The 19,863-nt window shown below is 38.4% G+C and overlaps 1 protein-coding gene across 1 annotated transcript in view; it reads left to right on the top strand.

The window, feature by feature from the left end:
- The window catches only part of MYOM2 (myomesin 2), a 71,582-nt gene that overhangs the window by 19,584 nt on the left and 32,135 nt on the right, over nucleotides 1-19,863 (top strand). The window contains exons 10-18 of the mRNA XM_013945308.2: nucleotides 1,644-1,785; nucleotides 3,438-3,637; nucleotides 4,810-4,863; nucleotides 7,458-7,585; nucleotides 10,843-11,026; nucleotides 14,387-14,561; nucleotides 15,923-16,044; nucleotides 16,931-16,951; nucleotides 18,366-18,553. Coding sequence (XP_013800762.2) covers nucleotides 1,644-1,785; nucleotides 3,438-3,637; nucleotides 4,810-4,863; nucleotides 7,458-7,585; nucleotides 10,843-11,026; nucleotides 14,387-14,561; nucleotides 15,923-16,044; nucleotides 16,931-16,951; nucleotides 18,366-18,553 — 1,214 coding nt within the window. The remainder of the gene's footprint in view (nucleotides 1-1,643; nucleotides 1,786-3,437; nucleotides 3,638-4,809; nucleotides 4,864-7,457; nucleotides 7,586-10,842; nucleotides 11,027-14,386; nucleotides 14,562-15,922; nucleotides 16,045-16,930; nucleotides 16,952-18,365; nucleotides 18,554-19,863) is intronic.

Genomic DNA, 19,863 nt, shown 5'->3' with positions numbered 1-19,863 from the left:
GCACTTAGAAGGAGGCAGAGGAGAAAGCAAAAGAAATATTCCCACCAATATATCAGTCACAGACAGCTCAGTAATCAGAGGAAAGAAGAGAAGTAAAAAAATTGCTCACTGAAGAAATACAATGTTCACAAGAGGCATGGATAAGAGAAAGATAAATATATTAAAATAGAACAGAATTCAGGATTTGCCCTCACATTTGGATATACAACTCTCAGTGAAGTGAGAATGAGCTCCTGTATGCACCTCTGGGCAGAACTTAGTTTCCTTTTTTTATTTTTATTAAAAGATAAAAATATCTCTCACTGAACAGTTCTATCACTCTCTTAAATACTTTGGACAAGACCCTCAGTAGTAGCAAACCGGAGTAGCCTCACTGAAGCCATTGGAGCTATACTAGCTGAAAACCTAAATAGATCTGACTTGTTCTTCTTAGAAATGTGTTGGAACGTATGTACCTTGCACAATTTTTTTCCTGCCAGTTTGTGTGTGGTGGATGGTGATTAATGTTTTTTTGATGGATCACTGTTAGGTACCTCTTTGGTCTATTTTTACTCTGTCTGATCCCTTCGCATGCACGGGACCCTGGACTTAAGCTATGTCTTCCCTGGTCTATGGTGTCCTCTGTCAGCCTCCTTCTTACCTCTTTTCACATGGGCTGAGATCTGATGTTACAGTGTCATTTTCATGTGTACAGTCAGGTCCATAGATGAGAAACCTTACAAGAGGTTGCAGGCCTGATGCTGAGCACCAGCCTTCTAACAACTGATTGCTTTTGCAATATGGCAAATGTTCTCAGTCCCCTAGGGTTCCTCCTATGAGACACCTCAAATTCAGTGCAAGAGACACGCGTAAAGCACAGCAAAGTACAGGTGCCTCTTGGCAGTAGGTTCTAGAGCCACAGTGGTTCTTGCAGATATTTCAGGAAAAATTTGAGAAACTACCAAGATTTAGGTTCAAATCAAACTTGAAACTTTCGCATGGTTATTTCAGCAAAGGGAAACCCAGAAAGTGATAATTTTGGACTCTGTCTAGATGTCTAGGATGTTTACATGTTATAAAGATTTTTCCTGGAGGCAGAGAGCTCTATCTGTTAGGAGATTTGATTAGCAATTGTGGGTTCACACCAGTCAGCTCCTCTCAGATGAAGCCACACACAGGTATCTTAATGAAAGAACATTCATTACTTAGGCCTGCTCATATTGTAAGACTTAAAATAAAAAGTAGACTCAAAAATGTGCCAGGAGTTTACAAACTTCTTATTCTTTAAGGGGTCTGTTTTCCCTTCCTTCTTTGCTGAGTACTTTGGGCTGATCAGTAACCCACTGATATACAGCTTTTAGTGGGAAAGATTATCAAAAACATATGGGGAAGTCAGGCATTTAAGTCTCATGAAAAGTAATGGGTCTTTGATGCCTAAATCACTTTTCTACCTTCAAAAATATCCCTGAACTTCCTTACCTGATTAGGGGGATAGACATTATAGGCTTGATTCATTAGTGCAGTGAATTAGTCTGCATGGAAATCTTTGGGCTCCCCCTCATAGAAAATAATAGCACAGTGAACTGGAAATCTTCCCTTTTGTCTTTGTGGTATATTTCAGAAGAATCAGGATCAAAACTGATTTATTTTTATTTGTAATCCAGATGCTGATGCATTAATCGCAGGAGCACCAGGGGCACCAATGGATGTTAAATGCCACGATGCTAACAGAGACTATGTTATTGTTACTTGGAAACCACCAAACACAACCAGCCAGAGCCCAGTCATTGGATATTTTGTTGACAAGTATGTAAGCATCGGGATTATTTAATTTTGTTTATTGCCAGAAGCACATATCTACTGAAGGGAAAAAAAAAATTACCACTTTTATCTTATGATACTTGTGTTGCTTAGTTATATCTTTACAGGCTCCAAGCACTGGAGCCCAGTTGTCTACTTTGTTAAATTACTAGAATGTTCCTTGGAACAGTTTTAGCCTAGATGATCTAGCACTTTCTTAGGAAATTTCTGGGCACAGCCTGGAAGTTAACAAGGGCAATGGGATCATTCCCAGTAATCAGTTTTCAGGCAGCCACCCTTTATCAGAGACAAAAAATGTTCAACAGCATGGGTTTGGCCAAATCAGAGAACGAGCGAGCCCTGGCACTATTTGACTTATAGAAGCCAGAATCCATTAATCAGATTTAAGTCTCTTTAAGCTGTACATTACAGAAGCTGAAACCTAGAGTTTATTACATGATCTATTTACTTCTGCCTTAACAACAACATAGCATGAATTCAAGGCATGGGTTCCCAGGAGCTGGTGGTTTAAATCGGAAGGGCTGTTCTCACTCCTACTGCCTGCTTTGCACGTTGCTGTGGGTTCAGCTCAGTGCAGGCAGCCCAGGACCAGGGGATCCAAGGGCTGTTCTGCATCTCTTCCTCTGAAGCCCATGCTTTTCCCCTGTAGCTGGAGCTAAACATCTGATCCTTAGTGTTTGAAAATGACAGTTGGCAAAAACATTACTGAAGTAGTTTAATAATGTGTAATGCTCTACCCTTAAAAGCAACATTCGCGGCCCAGTGCTATCCAATATCCTATAATTTGGTCTAATTCAGAGACAACTGTCTGGAAATTGCTGGAAAATGTTGGTTTATGAATGGCTGTCAGTATGGGGAAATTAGCTTGGGCCCTGAGGACTCTATCATTTATATCCAATTTGTGCAGTGCATAGATCATGGGAGCATTTCACCTGTTATGTGTATAATCTACACAGCTGTGCCTTTTGACATTTTGCTTGGATTACCACAGTGCCTAGGAGTCCTTGATCATGACCCTAGTTTGCTGGGTGCTGTCAGAGCAAAAGGCATTCTCCACCACAAAAGCTTATGGCAGTATGAGACAAAGGAGATATGTGCAGACAAAGGAGATATGTGCAGACAAAGGAGGCAGTGTGAGGACATCACCGTGCTTCACGGTGACTCCTGCGCTCTGTGGCCCAACCATTGTTGGAGACAAAAGCACAGAGGTGCTTACTTAAAAAAATAATGAGAAAGGGATGGAAAAGATCAGGTGAATGTTGCAATTTCAGCATGTTCTGTGGCAATGCATGTTAAAAATAAAGGTGAGTAACTTGTGCTTGATATGACAAAGAAGGGAACCTGGTGGAAGGGAAGTAGAGGGAGTTGACAAGGCCAGAAAACATGCAAGAAAAATGCCCTTTGCAACTGCATTATAAGTAAGTATGAGCACAGTGAGACCAGATTAGTAAGGACAAAGAAAAGGGTGTCTAAAGAATGTGGCTTTCATTAGTAAGTTGTATGGATTAGTTCCTCAATTTAGTGAGGACATCTTTTGTGACTCTGACTTGGTGTGTGTAAGTAAGTATGGTGTATGTTTATTGTGGGATGACTTTGACAAACGAACACTGAAAAATGCTGTCTTCTGCTACTCTAAGATGTGAAGTGGGTTTGGAAAACTGGATCCAGTGCAATGACGCTCCTGTAAAAATCTGCAAGTATCCTGTGACTGGTCTCTACGAGGGACGGTCTTACATATTCCGCGTGAGAGCAGTGAACAGTGCGGGCATTAGCAGGCCTTCCCGTGTCTCTGAACCAGTGGCAGCTCTTGACCCCGTTGACCTGGACAGAACACAAAGTAGGTTGTTCAAGGCTAGAACTGGTGTTCAATATTTGATCTTACATTTATTCAGATTCTGTTTTCAGATTCTGTTTGATTAGTAGCCTAAGGAGCAGGATTCATTTCTTCCTTTGAATGAATGGGTGTCTCACTAATTTCAAGGTGGGGGATACAGCTGCAATAGCAAGATCCATACTGACAATTTATCAGGACTTGGGGATTCCATCTCAATTATGGCTGGTTTTGTTTCTTTTAAATATAAAAACTTATTATCACAAGGAGCAATGTTTTCAAAAGAGGCAATATGTCCTGAAAGCTTCTATCATTTCCACTGGGAGATGGGCACTCAGATCCCACAAATTTTCACATTTGCTGGCAATCACTTTTGAAAAAGTTATTGAATATGCCTATTTTAGTTAAAAAAAAAAGAATTGTGATGTGAATTCACCACCCTAGAGACTCTCATATTTACCCACTCCTTTTTTTGCTAAGGGAAGTGTCAGCACTGGCACAAAGCTCCCTTTCCACAAGTTGGGGGCCTCTGGTATTGTGACTTTCCTAGCAGATGGAAAAAGTCAATCTAATGAAACAGCTCTTTCTGAAAACTCATTTTGTGCTCAAGGCCACTGCATTCTGCAAAGGAACCTTCATGAGAACTTCTCCATGAGTGAGCTAAGCTGGCTGGCTCCAGAAAGTAGTCTTGTTAGTTTAGCCCTGTCCAAAAACCCAGCACAAAGGCTACATATATCATAAACTTGCACACCTATTGTTTTGCATGCCCCTTTTATGCAGAGGAGAATTAAACTCATTATGAAGACTGCAGGTCCCAATGTTGTAAAACATGAGTTGAATATGCTATGTTTCCATCAAATTTATTGCTAATTCTTATTGCAAAAGCCCAAATCATGATATAGCTGTCCTCCAATCTGCCTGAGAATTGTGACCATGATTATTGTTTTTTAGTTCATCTTTAAATAGTACTGTCATGCTTAGTTTTCCCATGAAAGTGAATGAAGCAGTGTATAACTTTCAGTTGATTCCATCTTTGGAAAGTTTTAATAATAGAGTTATACAAACAGAGGTATATAAAGATACAGAAAAGCTTTTTAACTGCTGATGAACGGTAATTTGCAAAATTTATGAATGTATCAAATTGGCTCAAGAAACTAACTGAATATTTTGGTTAACAGCTATTCATGTGGATGAAGGGCGAAAGATTGTAATCCGAAAGGATGACCTTGAAGGTATGCCACTTTTCCATGATTTCATTCCATCTGTCTATATCCTAGGAATTTAAGATTATAATTAGAAACATAGCAAATAAAAGAAAATACACCTAGTGAGCAAACTCTTCATAAAAATAAAGACAGATATTCTGTCTTGCAAACCTGAGAGAGCAGAAGGCAAAGACAAAGGTCTAAAAGGACAGACAGCATTATGCTGTTGACTGCACTGGTTTCATTATGTGCTGACAGCATCTCAATGTTTTACTTTGGCTAGTGATAAGTTGTGTTAAAGCAGCAGAACATTGCATTTGATCACATACATTTCCCTCTTTCCTATTCTTCTGGGAGACAAATACAGCTTTTTAAAGAGAATTTCATGATTTGAGCAAGCTGTTTTCCATTTAAAAATATAGAATCCAGTCTTATTCTAAATTAATATATCTGTCTGAATAAAGAGGCTTTTATTGAGGAAGTGTTATAGACTAGCCATTGTTTTTTCTCAGGAGAATTGGAGAGATTACTGCCAGCTTTTAGGATAAAGCCTGAATTTCTTCTATCTTTGGTAGTTTCTATATGTGCTGATTTTTTTTTTTTGGTCTGGATAATGATCTTCTCATCACTTAAACTGTCAAAAATGTGAACAATAATAGCTCAGTAGTATGGATATTCTGTCTGTATCTTCCACAAAGCTTATATATCCATAACTCCATTAATAACCTAATAAAAGGAAATTCACCTGAGAATAGGTGTAATTCAAAGAGAATCAGGCTCAGAAACATTAAATGGTTTTTCCCCCACCCCAGATGAATTTTCTCTAGTTTGACAATAGTATCCTAAATTAATTGATATGGCTATTCTCACGTTATAGGATCAAGAACATCCTTGTCTTACCTGTCTGGCTTCAAAGTATCTACTCCTGCTCTCAGGATTGCCTGAGAATGATCAGAGTGGTTAAACAGCCAATCTGGTATAAATATAAATAATGATATTTGGATTTCTGTTGTGATGATTTGTGCATATTTAATCAATGGACGTGAATATCCAAATACTGCTATTTATATATATCATTACTTTCATGTGCAAAATTGGAGACCATTTTTGAAAAAGTAATCTTACAGATCACAAATGGATTGCCTTTTCAGTGCCAGATGACCTTCCGTTCTGAAAGAGCAGACTGTACCATCGTGTTGTATCATTACAAATTATATCAGTTTGGGGTTTTTCAAGAATGTTTATGTAAAAGAAAAAATGTAGAGGTTTGGTATGTGAAACAAATTGAAAGCCTTTTGATTGTATGCACTGCACTGAAAATTATTATTTTTAATGCTTAAAATTATCTTCTTGACTGTACATTGGCAATTTCTTAAATTCATTTATGTGTCTTTCTTAATGAAAAAATATATTTGTAGGAAATCAAACATCAGAATGCACTGAGAGAAAATAAATTTTGACTGGATAAGTCCCAGTTTGCTTTAAAAAAGCATGGTTTTGACTCGGAAAAATGTACAAAGAAATAACTTTAGTGTACATTTTGAGCCTGGTTGGTTCTACAGATGTTTATAAACCGCCAAACTTCACTTCTATGATTCAGAGATTATTACCGAAACATTTTTCTTTTTTTTAATGTCAAATTATGAGCATTTAGAGGATATATGCTCTTTGTTTGCATCAGAAGTGGCAAAACTTATCTTAAAAGAACTAAACTTTCTCCTTCTCTGTTGTAAACCGTAAAACTAAAATATTTACAGGTATCCGCTGAATTGCCATGTCTGAACTGTTACAGAGGAGGAAGCTTCTTCAGAGCTATGTAGATATGTATGAAGCTGTCCTTCATAGGTCTGAAGCTCTCCTTATGTCTGGCTATTTTACACCACTGTAATCCCACTGGTAGGGAAACGAGCTCCTTCTCAGTGCTGCGGTGGGAGAGTGTGACCACAAAGGGCAGCGCTGGTCCAGGCTATGCCGGTCCTGGTAACGTGGCAGCGAGAGTGAGGAGGGGGTGGTCGATCAGGCCACTCCAGCTGAGGTAGTCAAGAAAGGGCTGGTGACATATTAGTACATTTCTGGTCCAGAGGTCTTAGAGGTGCTCTAGATTATCCAGCTGGTAATACCATCACATTACTGGAGATAGTGTTAATATTCTCTGTTTCCTTTTCCACTTTCCACTTCATTTTAAGCTGCTTTTCTCCTTGAGTGTACTTCCCTTCCAGTTATCTTCTTCTAGTCTAATTTCTCATAATAACTCTTTGGACTTCTGTGTTTGATCAAAAAATAGCTCTTATTTGCATAGAGTGAGTAGGTTTTTCCAAGGCATTTTGCACAGCAGATTAAAGTAATTCAAATGTGATCAAAGAAAAAGCATGTGTGACAAATGCACAACTTTTCAGGGGAATATTTAACTTTGAAAAAGTAAATAACTAACTTTTAACATGGATGTTTCACTCCTCAAAATGGAACTGAAGCGAGAAGTGAACTGCACGACTGATACTGTAGCCTTTAATAGCTGAGCAACGTACTGCAGGGTGGGAGTTCAGAAAGATGAGCTGTAGCACAAATGCTGACGCGGTGGTTAATCTGCTGTTTAACATTCACTACGTTTATTACTCTTCCAGGCGATATTCAGATTCCAGGCCCTCCCACCAATGTACATGCCTCAGAAATCAGCAAAACATATGTTGTACTCAGCTGGGATCCACCTGTTCCCCGTGGCAAGGAGCCACCAACGTATTTCATTGAGAAGGTACTGTACTGTACAGTGGCATTGAACTGTAAGGCATTTCATTGCCACGTGCAATTATATTCAACTCACTTTCAGAACTACAGAATGAACAACAAAACTAACACTCTGAGTGTTGCAGGACTTGGCAATGGGATATTGGAGAAGGCATGGACAGTCAAATGTCTTATTGCATGCTTTAATGAGTAGAGTATTGAATTCAAGGTCCAGCAAAATGGACACCCTGTGCTATTTGTTTACTGCTGTCTAAAATGAGAGCAATCCTACATGTATAAGGTAACTTTTTAATAGAAAAGAAATACCTTTGATTTCTCCTCCCTACAGTCAGGGCTGGCAGTTTGCAATCTGTCCTTATTAAAGGGAAGTATATGGGGGTCCTGCAGCAGAGCAGGTCATAAACAGTGACTCATCATGTGATCCTCACCTCCCTTTCCACAGGTGTACTGCACCCTCTGCTTTTGCCTGACATTTTCAGCTCATTCCCTGAATATGAAGTCAATAGAGAGAGGTAGACCTCTGTCTCAGGTTCACTGCTCCCCGGTAGTCTTCACGGCTGCCTTTCTCCTCCCCTTGACTTGACAGGGAACTTGGGCTCATTCTTCCCCTACCTGGGCTACTAAGATTTAGATACATCCGTCCCTGAGCCAGGTGTCTATCTTAAGTGTGTTGGATACCATCCAGAGGTCTTAATCTTTTCTCCTTCCTACAAAGTTTCCCCATCATTTCAGTAGGTAAATTGGGCCTCATCCCTGACCGCTAAAACTCTTCAATGCCAAGCTATAATTAGACTTTATGAATAATGTCTGTAGCATATGCCCCCACAAACACCAGAACCATCCATAAAACTGCCACACACTCAGTCTGCATCTTGAATATTGCAAGAGACTTTCCTCAGGTCCTTACCATGTAATTTTTCTCTTCTCACACTTGTTCAGCACATTCCTCCAAAGTTCATTTCCTAGCCGATAATTCTGTTCATATCACCCCTCATATGCCCCCCCTTCTGCCTTCTCTTTCTCTGCCACATTAAAATCTCAACTTCAAAAGCCCTTCAGAACCCTTCCCTACCTTATGGATCATCCATCAGCTGGTGGATGACAAAGCAATAGGTGTAAGGTGAAGTCCACTCACTAGTTAAATTTTCCCACAAACATGTTCATGATTTCTCCCACTCTGCCTTTCCCATTTAAGAAAAGTAATGAAAATTTCCATAGAAATAAATATCTATTTTTTTCCTATACAACACAGTGTTATGTCATTGATCCTTTCCTTTGATCCTTATTCCCTGCCATATACATGCTGTCCTGTCTATAGATTGCAAGCATGCTGAGTTAAAGATTTTGAACCATCTCTTTATCCTGTGTTTACGTATCAACTAACAGGGAGGTTTTGATTGCTGACTAGATTTTCTAGAATAAGAATAATGTAAGTAAAAATAACTTTAATCAGGAGCACATTTTGGATCACAACCTGACGCTAAGTGTGGGACTTATCTTCACTTTAGTTGCCTAAAATTTATAGGTCTACATCTGAACTAGTTACCTAGATATTCCTATAGTGCAGGAGAAATAGCAACTTCTTTGTCATGATTCAAAAATCATATATTAGATGACCACTGTAGGACAAGATGTGTCCTGAAAGTGCTTAGTTGTTTCCAGAACCTACAGAAATATTCTAGATGAAAAGCTCAGATGCAGATTTTTATTGAGTGGACACCTACGCTTTGCTAGTTGAATTTCATTCTAAATATGCTTTGGAAATGTGTATATTCACATGTTTTACAGAAATAACTCTATATAACAGCACAAACAGTACAAAGCAGTGGGAATGATGAACAAATGAGTTTTAAATAAATCCCAAACTTACTAAGAGAAACTGAGACTGAGAATTAAAAGGTTATTATTAGGAAAAAAAAGTTTCATTATACTAGTTAAAACCTGACTCTAAAATCCTTTGTCATATAACTAGCTGTTATGTATATGTATAGCCCATTCAGTTCATAGATGAATATTTGTTCATTGCTTTGCACAGACATCTCTTAAGTTAGGAATGCACAATTTTAAATTAATGTATTTTAAATAAAGAAGTATCAATCCTAAAGAATAAAACAGAATTTTGAAAGTCTTCAAGAAACACAAAATGGAAGAGAGTTCTCCATTCTGTAAAATAATGCTCCCTTAACAGCAGAAATAAATTAAATCAAACTACAGAATAAAACATTATGCTGATTCTTGCCTCCATCAAAATGAAACACAACAATTAATGTTTCTCATGACAGAATGTAAGATATATGGCAAAATGATGCTCTTTTCATATTTTCCATCTTTTTATTAATGAAGAAATTACATTTCTTTTTTGCTACTGAGAACAATAGCTGGGTTCAGTATCTATGAAAAAGATTTTTATTATTTATCTGTAATAGTGTGCAGAGTGGTTTCTAAGCACCCATGAAACACTATTCCTTCTTTAATGAGTTCACAGTCTAACAGGTTTTGTTCACAGACTTCTCTTCCATAATTTTATGAAAAATTAATTTTAATGCACCTTTCTGTGTCTTAAAGCAATTTTATTTAGGCTGCTCACTGGACACTTGAGTTTTACTAAAATCACTGATATAGCCCATGGCTTATCTTTGTTTTGGGTCAACAGTTTATTTGGGGAAGCTACTGGACAGCAGAATTCTCTCAGAGTGCTGGTTTGCTGGCACTCCTCTGTATGGAGGTATGGTAATAATTAGCTCAGCTGCTATGCTGAAAATATTCTAAAGTAATTATTTCATTTGATGAATATTCTTATGGACATGACTTTAGTCAGCAGAGTGCATAAACATATGGTAGCAAGTAAAGAAACACTCCCCTCCCCACCTTTCTACAGAATCTGGATTAGAACTTGCTTGCTTTATGACTAACCTTTGGGTGTTCAAGTGATTTTTGCAGGACGTGAGAGTAATTCTCTTGAGAGCAATCAGAGCTGACAGTCAAGGCCCTAACTGAAGGCTAGCTGTGTATGCCAGAAGGCATATATTGGTGTCTAGACAGATATGGAGACATTTATGTACTCAGACCTTTTCTGTAGAGTAACTGAATGCATGAGCAATGCGGATTTGCATATGTTAAAGCAAGGCATTTGAGAATGATCCTTCTCCTTTCATTCTTAAACAAATTCATGACAGGATGCAATATGTTCATTTTTTGACAGTTCCAAAATGATCCTCATCTTTCTTTCTTACTTTCCTTTTTTTTTTTTTTTTTTTTTTGTAGTCCATGGTTGGCAGTGGAAGCTGGCAAAGAGTCAATGCACAGGTTGCTGTAAAATCTCCTCGCTATGCCGTGTTTGACCTTGCAGAAGGAAAATCATATGTTTTCCGAGTCTTGTCAGCAAACAAGCATGGAATCAGTGATCCATCTGAAATCACAGAACCTATTCAACCACAAGATACTGTTGGTAAGGCATTAATTGTATGGTATCAATATTAAATGCAACTGATATTTAAAAAAATTGCAAATAAACAAGTCTCATCATAACTAGATTAATATTATTACAATAATAGTAATTAAATTCATTTGTGTTCCAAAAAGACCAAGATGTTAAATTTTGGAAACATTGAGAACTTTTCCTAATGATTGTGCATTTCCTTGTTGAGACTAATAATTGTTATAAAGTTAAATTAATTTTAGTTAGTCATTCTTCAGAGTACTCTTTCGGTGTGACTTGTCAAAAAAGTAGAATAATACTGGTTAATCACTAACTCAGATAATTATTGTCTGGCTCAGGTAATTATATATTACCTAATTCCCTACAGTTTCAATTAGATAAGGTAGCTTTTCCTTTCTTTCTGAGTAATCTAAGTTGTGAATTATTGCTGGAGCAGAATTCCTGTGGCAGGCAGATGACTAGATTTCAGTGTTGGGGAAAGTTATATCTACATATTCAGTGGCAACTTTCCAAAGGAAAATGAAGGGTTTATCTTGGGGCCACATTTAAACATACAAGCAAAAATTTAGGGAGCAATTACTCATCTTGTTGCTCAAATATATGGTTTACTCTTGCAGTTTAGCAAAGGTCACAGATAAACAGTCCCATGTATTGACAGCTGTCACCTTAAGAGCTCACATATTACTAGTACACTTGCCAGAAAGATAAGAAATGAGTACAATATCTGATATACCATAGTGCACTAGATGTTGATAATGGAGTCTTCTTCATGTTTACGGTAATTTAAAAAATGTAACCCAGCACCTTGCCTGATTTGAAACTACACAAGATGAAATAAAAACATCTTGTGCTTTTATGTATTCTTGATTTGATATCTCATTGATACATATAAATTATTTAAACTGTTCATCATTCCCCGAGGTAGGGAAGAAACATACTGTATTTATTTCACTTAGTACAGAAAATAGGCTACCCCTTAGGGATTAGCACAAGAAGGTTTTAATAAATCATAGCAATAGTGGAAGACAGAAAGCACAAGATATTATTTTAAAGAGAAACTGCAGTACTTTCGGAGATGGAGTTAACTACCTGTGCTAAAATACATTATGGATGCACATGGCTTTGTTTAGTTGCCTGCACATAGCGCTGTTTGACATTCCTGCGGGTATATGAGAAAACTTCATGGGGCTGGCAAACATGACACGGGAATTGTGGGAGACATTCTTTCTCGAGCAGCAACTAGAGGACAGATGGGGTGCTCCCCATCTAGTGCACCCAAAATGGCACTTAGTATATGTGTGTAGGCAATTTAATTGAGTGATAAGAGGGGATTCAGTTTGAGATTGACATCTAAATTTAGGTGTATCCATGTAGGCATCTACAAGTGCTCTAGAGGTCTCTACTCCCACTGCAATCTGTGGAGCCTAAAGGATAACTTGGCTGACCACCCATGGGGTGTCTACATTGGGGTGAGATGAATCATTCTCAGCACTCCACTGACCGCCGGTTAGTGGCTCAGTTCGGCTTCCCGCCCAGACATCTAGTACCTTTCGAGATGCTTTCAGTTTGCCATTTCACAGGGGTGCAAGTATGTCCTGAGTCATATCTGCCACCCCCAGGAAGAAGTCTGCAATGCACTAGAATGTCTAAAATGGCACTAAGTATGTTTGTGTGGGTAATTGAATCAAGCCCTAGATCTTTGACTATAATGGCAGCTTAGGAACATGTGCTTGTAAATGTAAACTCTTGTATATGTAAATTCCTACATTTAGGTACTTTTATCTCAACCTCAATCCACTTAATGTTACAACCCTACTGTATAAACTACAATATCATGTAAGTATTATTTTTTTATTTTGAGATTGAAAGACTGAATGAAAAAAAATGCTGCCTTTTTTTGTTTCATGCTGCTTGCTTCAGCTGTAGTTCTATGAAACATATAAATCTGGGGAAACTAAAATGCCTCTGATAGGTAAGTGCTGGGTGCCACTCTTAATCTATCATGAAAGGCTGAGACATTGCCTCAGTTCCTTATGTTATTGAAGCTCAAAAAGGTATTTTATAGTGTACAGACTGTTTGAACTGGCCCTTATTAACTAAGGTATTTTGTTTACATTTAGATGTTGATGTTTCTGATTCTATTTATGCACATTCAGGGTGTCTAGCTGAATATAAACCAACAGTGCGTTTTCATTGCATATAGTGAACTGCATACTATGCTACACTGGGAGGACTGTGACAAGCAGATTGAAGGAAGCTTTATTTCTCTCTGCTTCATGCTGGGGAGGTTGCTTCTGGAGCACTGGGTCCAGTTATGGCTGCCTTAGGTTACAGGGATGTGGAGAAACTGGAGCAGTCTAGTGGATGACCAGGGGCCTCAAGGTTGTGACCTATGAAGAGAGGTTGAGGTACTGGGGTTGTTTAGCCTGGTGAACAGGAGGCTAAGGGGTGATCTAATAGCAGTCTACCTCTTCTTGAAGGGGAGTTACAAAGATGATGGTGCCAGACTGTTCTCAGCAATGCTAGGTGATGAAACAAGAGACAACAGACACAAATTATGGTTTGGAAGATTCAGGCTGGACATTACTTAGTGAAAAAGGTGCAACAGTGCAATACTGGAATGGGTTCTGCAGGAAAGCTTTGAAATCTCCATTGTCAGAGATTTTCAAGACTCAGTTAGAACAAGCCATGACTGACCTGGCTTAGAGTTGGTGGCAGTCCCACTCCTATTGACAGGTTGGACTAGACAACCCCCTGAGATCCCTTGCAACTAACATGCCTATGCTTCTGTGAAATGCATCTAGCTAAGTTTAGCTAAGAACTTAGCATTCAAACACATGCTTAAAGTTGTGCTGAAAAGCTGGCTATTCCTGAATTGGGGTGGTCATGAACTGACTGGAAGGTAGTATTTCCTAACTCTCATGATACTACACTTAAATAGTTTATGTGCATTACTTACTGATGAAGTAGCGCTACAGGAGGCATACCTGAAGCTGTTATTCTGAATTGAGAGAGAATATTTTCATACCCATACATTTTTATCAGCACTGACATTTGAAAATATGTCTTTCTATAACTCATTCCTCAGAAACCTGTATAAAATCGCAAAATTATGGAGACTAGTAGCTTAGAGTAAATTTACTATAAGAAAACCAGTAGAAAAACTAAGTATGTACTCACATATATAAGTATCCAGACAAGTGAATTACTTATAGCAAAATAAATACACTAAAATGCATATTATAAACATAGTAGAAGTCATAGCTATAGTGATTAAATATGATAAAAGTATACAATGTTGTATCTAACTTAACTTAGTTTTATTTTTATTTATTTCATTATAGTGAATATTTTCTCTCTTTTTCTTAGTTGTTCCATCTGCACCTGGTCGGATAGTGGCCACAAGGAATACAAAAACATCAGTTGTAGTTCAGTGGGATAAGCCAAAACATGAAGAGGATTTGTATGGCTACTACATTGATTATTCTGTGGTGGGATCAAATCACTGGGAATCTAGTAACCACAAACCTATTAAATATAACAGGTATTGACAATGCTTCTGTATTTCCAGGAGTTTTGAAAACTGTAGAATAATATTAAGTAAATTTATGTGGTAAGCAATGGCATTATCGTGGAAGATGAACGTTTGAGGAAAAATAGTCTGCAGAGTCTCAAGCCTGAACCTTTCAGGTTGCAGGGCAGACTTTTTCCATTTTTGTTTCTCCAAAGAGAAGTGTCTTTTTCTATTCCATGCCTTTGAGTTATAAAAATAGGTTTCAGAGACATGAATCTGTATGACTTGGTCCTGAATGAGCGTAAAATGAATGCCTTTCTTGACGTCTGGGTTATGTCTGGGATGAAATGACCTGATGCACATGAGAAAGAATATAAGAAGAGGGGACGCAGAAGCTTTCCAGGCTGTTCCTGCCTGGAGCCCGTAGTCCAGGCCATCAGGGCACATTGCTGTTCCTGCTATAAATGTGGTGGAGAAAGTGCTGCTGTTGCTGAGACCGCTGTGTATGAAATCCAAGTGTGCTGCCCCAGAGACGTCAGAGCTCCCCAACCTGCTAGGTCTATGGGTAAAGAAGAGCCCCTGTCTCTAGCTCCCCTGTCATGATAGTGGCCCTGTCTGTATTTCTGCTGATTTTTTACTCCCTCCAGAAAACATTACTTTGTTACGTGATTCGTCAAATAATTTCCTTTGTGAAAATTATGACTACTTTTATTGGAATTACTCACCAAATGCAAAGTTTGTTTATGTTATTTATCTTTTCTTATGGGTAGATAACAAGCACATAGTGTTTAGTGTATTTTGTCAGTTATTAATTAATTTTGAGTGACTGTATTCAGCGAAATCCTTTGATCAAGCAATCAAGGAACTTGATCAAAGAAGAAGTAGAGACTAATTCTTGGTCAAAGGGACTGGGACAGCATAAAAGTAAGAAAAAAAAAATTCCATTTTTTCATATGTGAACACATCCTACAATAGGACAGTCCTGACAATTCTATTTGTTACAATAATTGCCTAGAACTTCAGATCAAAATTGAAAGCTCTTCTTGGCAGTTACTATGAATATAGTGAAAAACAGTCCCTGCCAAGAATAGATTGGAATTTAGCAACCCCAAGTTCAGAAGGAATATGCTGTGGTTTATCTGACTCTACACAGTAGATCAGCACTAGCAATTTAATGAGTCCTCTAACTTTTGTTCCAGTGTCCCATCCAATTATACTGTACTATATACTTGGTACAGTATTAGGGTTCTTTCTTGGAAATATTTTCCTTTGTGAAGCACTCATGAAGCTGAGCTTGCTTATTGTGGCCAAGATTTCATTTTACAGCACGGAATGCTTCCTATAAAATATAAACTAATATGTGATGCTGTTTTTTTTTTTTTTTAACTCAGGTTTGTTGTTCATGGTTTGGAAACTGGGGAGCAGTACATCTTCCGTGTAAAAGCTGTGAATGCTGTAGGATTCAGTGAAAACTCACAGGAGTCTGAGGCTATAATGGTACAGGCAGCCCTTAGTAAGTATGATTGTGCAACTCAGCTTCTTGTTTCTTTAACAAGGTACGAATCTGCAGCAACCAGCTCCTTTGGTCTCCTTTACTATGACAGCACATTTTACAGCCATAGGTCACATCCCGTTGGTAAGGTTATGCTGTGGCATGTTGCTATGCTCCACGGAAAAGTCACTGTGGGGGGAAAAAAATAGTTATTCGTAGAGTCTGTTAGAATTATTGAGTCAGAGTCACTATAATGGCTGGGCTGCCTTCTGCTCCTCAGTTGCAACAAAGAAACCGTAAATCTTGATTAAGTTATACAGTGGCTTCTGGGTGATTTGGAGTGGTGCAAATCAGTTTAGCGTGACATCTGCTCCATTTAGTAGAGTTTCAGGAAACTTTCTTATTGTGTGCCTGGACCAAACAGAAAAGTCCCTTTGGCTGCTCTAGTCTGGGAAGCAATCTACCTCCTCTGGTACTCTGCAAGAAATATTTTCGTGCAAGAACAACCCACTGTGTGTGCCAACCCCACTAGTTACAGTAGGGATGATACATACCTAGTGGAGGGCAGAATAATTATTTAGACCATCAAGTACACAGAGCTGGGCTATTAAGGGCTCTTTTCCAATTTTCATTTCTGCACTGCATTCAGAGCCTTGAAACTTGAATAAAAAGTCACAGAAAAGACTTGTACTTTGAAGGTCAGTTCGATTAACAGTTTTAGTTTCATACCGAAAAACTTAAAATGGAAAAAAAAAACCCAAACACCCCCTGAGTGGCTTCCTCTTAGCGAGGGACACACATACTTGTCAGAAGTAAAATATTTGCCATTCAGAATGCCTATTAGAAGATGCTTTCTTAAATTTGGATGTGGTGTTACTGACAAACCTACTCTTTTTGATTGTTTTAGGAGGAAGTGTGTCTCATATGGGTAGGTGGTACACGAACACTTTTACATTTGCCACCTTTAGGTTGTATATGCACTTGCACTTTGAAATTTTGTGGCACCTTTCATTTTGTCACTGTGTGTGTTTGACAATGAGGGTTGCATGGGGTATATCACCACACACAGGCCAGGTGGATCTTATACACACTTATGGCATGTGAATAGCTTTTATTCATTTCAGTAGCCTTAATAAGAATTTAGTAGGACTATTCGCAGGTGAACTCGCATTTGTGTGGACAGAATTCTTCTGTAGTATTGGTTGAAAGGCATGTATAGGAGTTTGCTATGGTCATTATTATTTATCAAGAAGTGATAGCAACTGCAAAAGCCTTTTTTTAAGTCAGAGCCAGTCTGAATATCACACTACATTTGATAAAATGAACAAAAAGTCAGTTTCTGCTGATTACTATCTGTTTTCATGCTGATCACTAGTAAAGCTACAAGTTCAGGAATTGCATTAAGGGCCCTGGCTAACATGTTCTCTTCTAAATGAGGTAAATCAGATTCTCTCAAGAAATACTGGTAAGTCACCTGAAAAGATTGGATCAGCTTTAGGATCAGGAGCTCAGCCTGTACTGACTGCAGCATGACAGGGTCCAGGAAGGAGTGTCTTCAGGTGAACTTTCTTGCGCAGAGGGAAAAAACAAAACAGTGCTTTCTAGACTAGAAGGGGTGTTTGCTGGTAGGAGGGGTGTAAAAAGTAACTCAGGAAACAATTATCTGCATTTCTAGGAAGCTGCCTGGGTGACATTTCTGCTTCTGCCATATGTAGGTCTAGTACCTCTGAGGAAAATTCACAAGGGAAATGTCTTTCCTGCCTCCCCGTAGCATAGGCTTGTGCAAGTTTAACCATTTTCTGTTCCTTACGGGGTAGACAGCAGCTTCAGTCTGAAGTAGGCATAGAATAAGGGGATAGGAAGGAAAAGCATGGAGGCCATAAGTGAGACAGTCACACGACTTCATTTCATTTGAGCTCATAGCCATTTTTTTTATTGAGTCTTAATCCATTCCAAAAGCACTTAATCAGCTTATTTGTTTTTTGGCAGGAAAATGTCCTCTGATTCTTCTGAAATCTTGTAGCATAGTATTCGATCTGGAGACGTTTTCGCTGCCACTACCATTTCCATACTAAAGATCTTAGTCTGTTCCTTCTTTCTGTCGCCTCAGAGGGCCACTCTGAGGCAGATCTTTCATGAGGCAGATCTTTCATATGGGAGCTTTCATGCTTATTTTTGTAGATAAAAATAATTTTGATTAGCAGCTTTACAATTACTTTTTTACTGAGATGTAACTGATAGTAGTACATTGCAGAAAACAAAGACAGTACAGAAAAACTAAACTTCTGCTCTGCAGTGTTTTAGACTCTATCATAACTCTCAGTATGCTTATTTCCTTTTAGCTTGTCCATCACATCCTCATGGTATCACACTTCTTAACTGTGATGGTCATTCAATGACCCTTGGCTGGAAAGCACCGAGGTTCAGTGGAGGTTCACCAATCCTTGGTTATTATATCGATAAACGGGAAGCTAACCATAAAAACTGGCATGAAGTCAATTCTTCCCTTATTACCCGGACAATTTATACGGTTAGTACTTTTTAGTTCTTATCTTTCTGTAGTTGGTTCATATTATGTCATTACTTTTGGCAGAATTCTACTTTCTTGTAGAGACATTATTAAAGTTTACCTGCTTCACCCCAAACAGGCCCTTCCACTGTGTATTTTGCAGTGCAACAAGCCTGAGAACTGAGGAGGAGATACAGTGAACCAGTGCCATCCCTTGCTATTAAATTCTAAGATAAACACGGTCATTTAGATGAGGGAACTTCTGAGGAAAAAGTTGTGAAGCACCTTTCTTGCTAAGGACAAGATGAGCTATAAAATGCTTCATAAACTATATTCATTAATGACTTCTATATATATATCCAGAGTAATAACATGTAGAGGAAAGATGGAAACATTTAGATGGAAGCATTAAAAGACCATGCTGTCTGTAGAACTGGAGACTTGAAAATAAGATGAGGATAGGCTGAGAACAAATTGAAGTGGCCCAGTTCTTTCTCTCAACGTCTGCCTTCAGCTAAAAAGGGGAGTTGTGAACAAACCTACCATTATACCTCATCTCCTCTTTTCCAAAGAGTGCTCCAAAGTAACAGACAGCTGTGATTTTAGATTTGAAATAAATTATTTCTGCTTGCTCTTATAATGCATTCAGTGTTTCTTAACAGAGGAAATGCATGATGAGAACTTCCATGAGGAAAGGCTAGGGAAGATAGGCTACAGAAACCTATTAATCAACATGATGCTTGTGAAATTAAGGTAAACAATCAGACATTTATTCCCAACCACTTTTTAGAAATACCCCTGCAAGCCAGCAAGCTTCCTATAAACCTCAGGGCAGAAATAGATCTTTAGCAGAGATCTGAATCTAAAGTGGATAACTGCGCTGCGGATGAGCTCAGTAAGAATGCTTCATGCGCAGAAGAAAGTGCAATGTGCAGAGGCAGTGCAGTGCTCAGCTGTATGCATGAAGGCTTATGGCTGAGTTTATAACTGACATCTCCGACACAGCAGATGGAGCATGGGTATTGAGAAATAAAAAAGAGCTAATAGGATGGGCATGAAAGAGCAGCAGTAAGCAGTGCTTCCTAGGTATTTTAATTTTTTAGTGTGTTTGTAAACAAATGTGTAATGTAAATTAGGGGAAACCATTCGGAGTTTAATTAATTTGATATTTAAGGTCTCAGTCCTGCCAGTAACTGTATTTGTGCCTGAAGGTGCATCTTCATACATTATTTTGAAGGACTGGAATCTGAAATACTAATGGGAAATAAAAGCAAGAGAGCTTTTAGAAGCACAGGATATTTTATGACATACTGCAAGCAGCCAAGGCCCTT

The sequence above is a fragment of the Apteryx mantelli genome, chromosome 3 (genome assembly GCF_036417845.1).
Source record: "Apteryx mantelli isolate bAptMan1 chromosome 3, bAptMan1.hap1, whole genome shotgun sequence".
In the NCBI taxonomy this organism is placed as follows: Eukaryota; Metazoa; Chordata; class Aves; order Apterygiformes; family Apterygidae; genus Apteryx; species Apteryx mantelli.
Note: the sequence above shows the minus strand (reverse complement) of the source record. Positions and strands in the feature narration are given on the sequence as shown.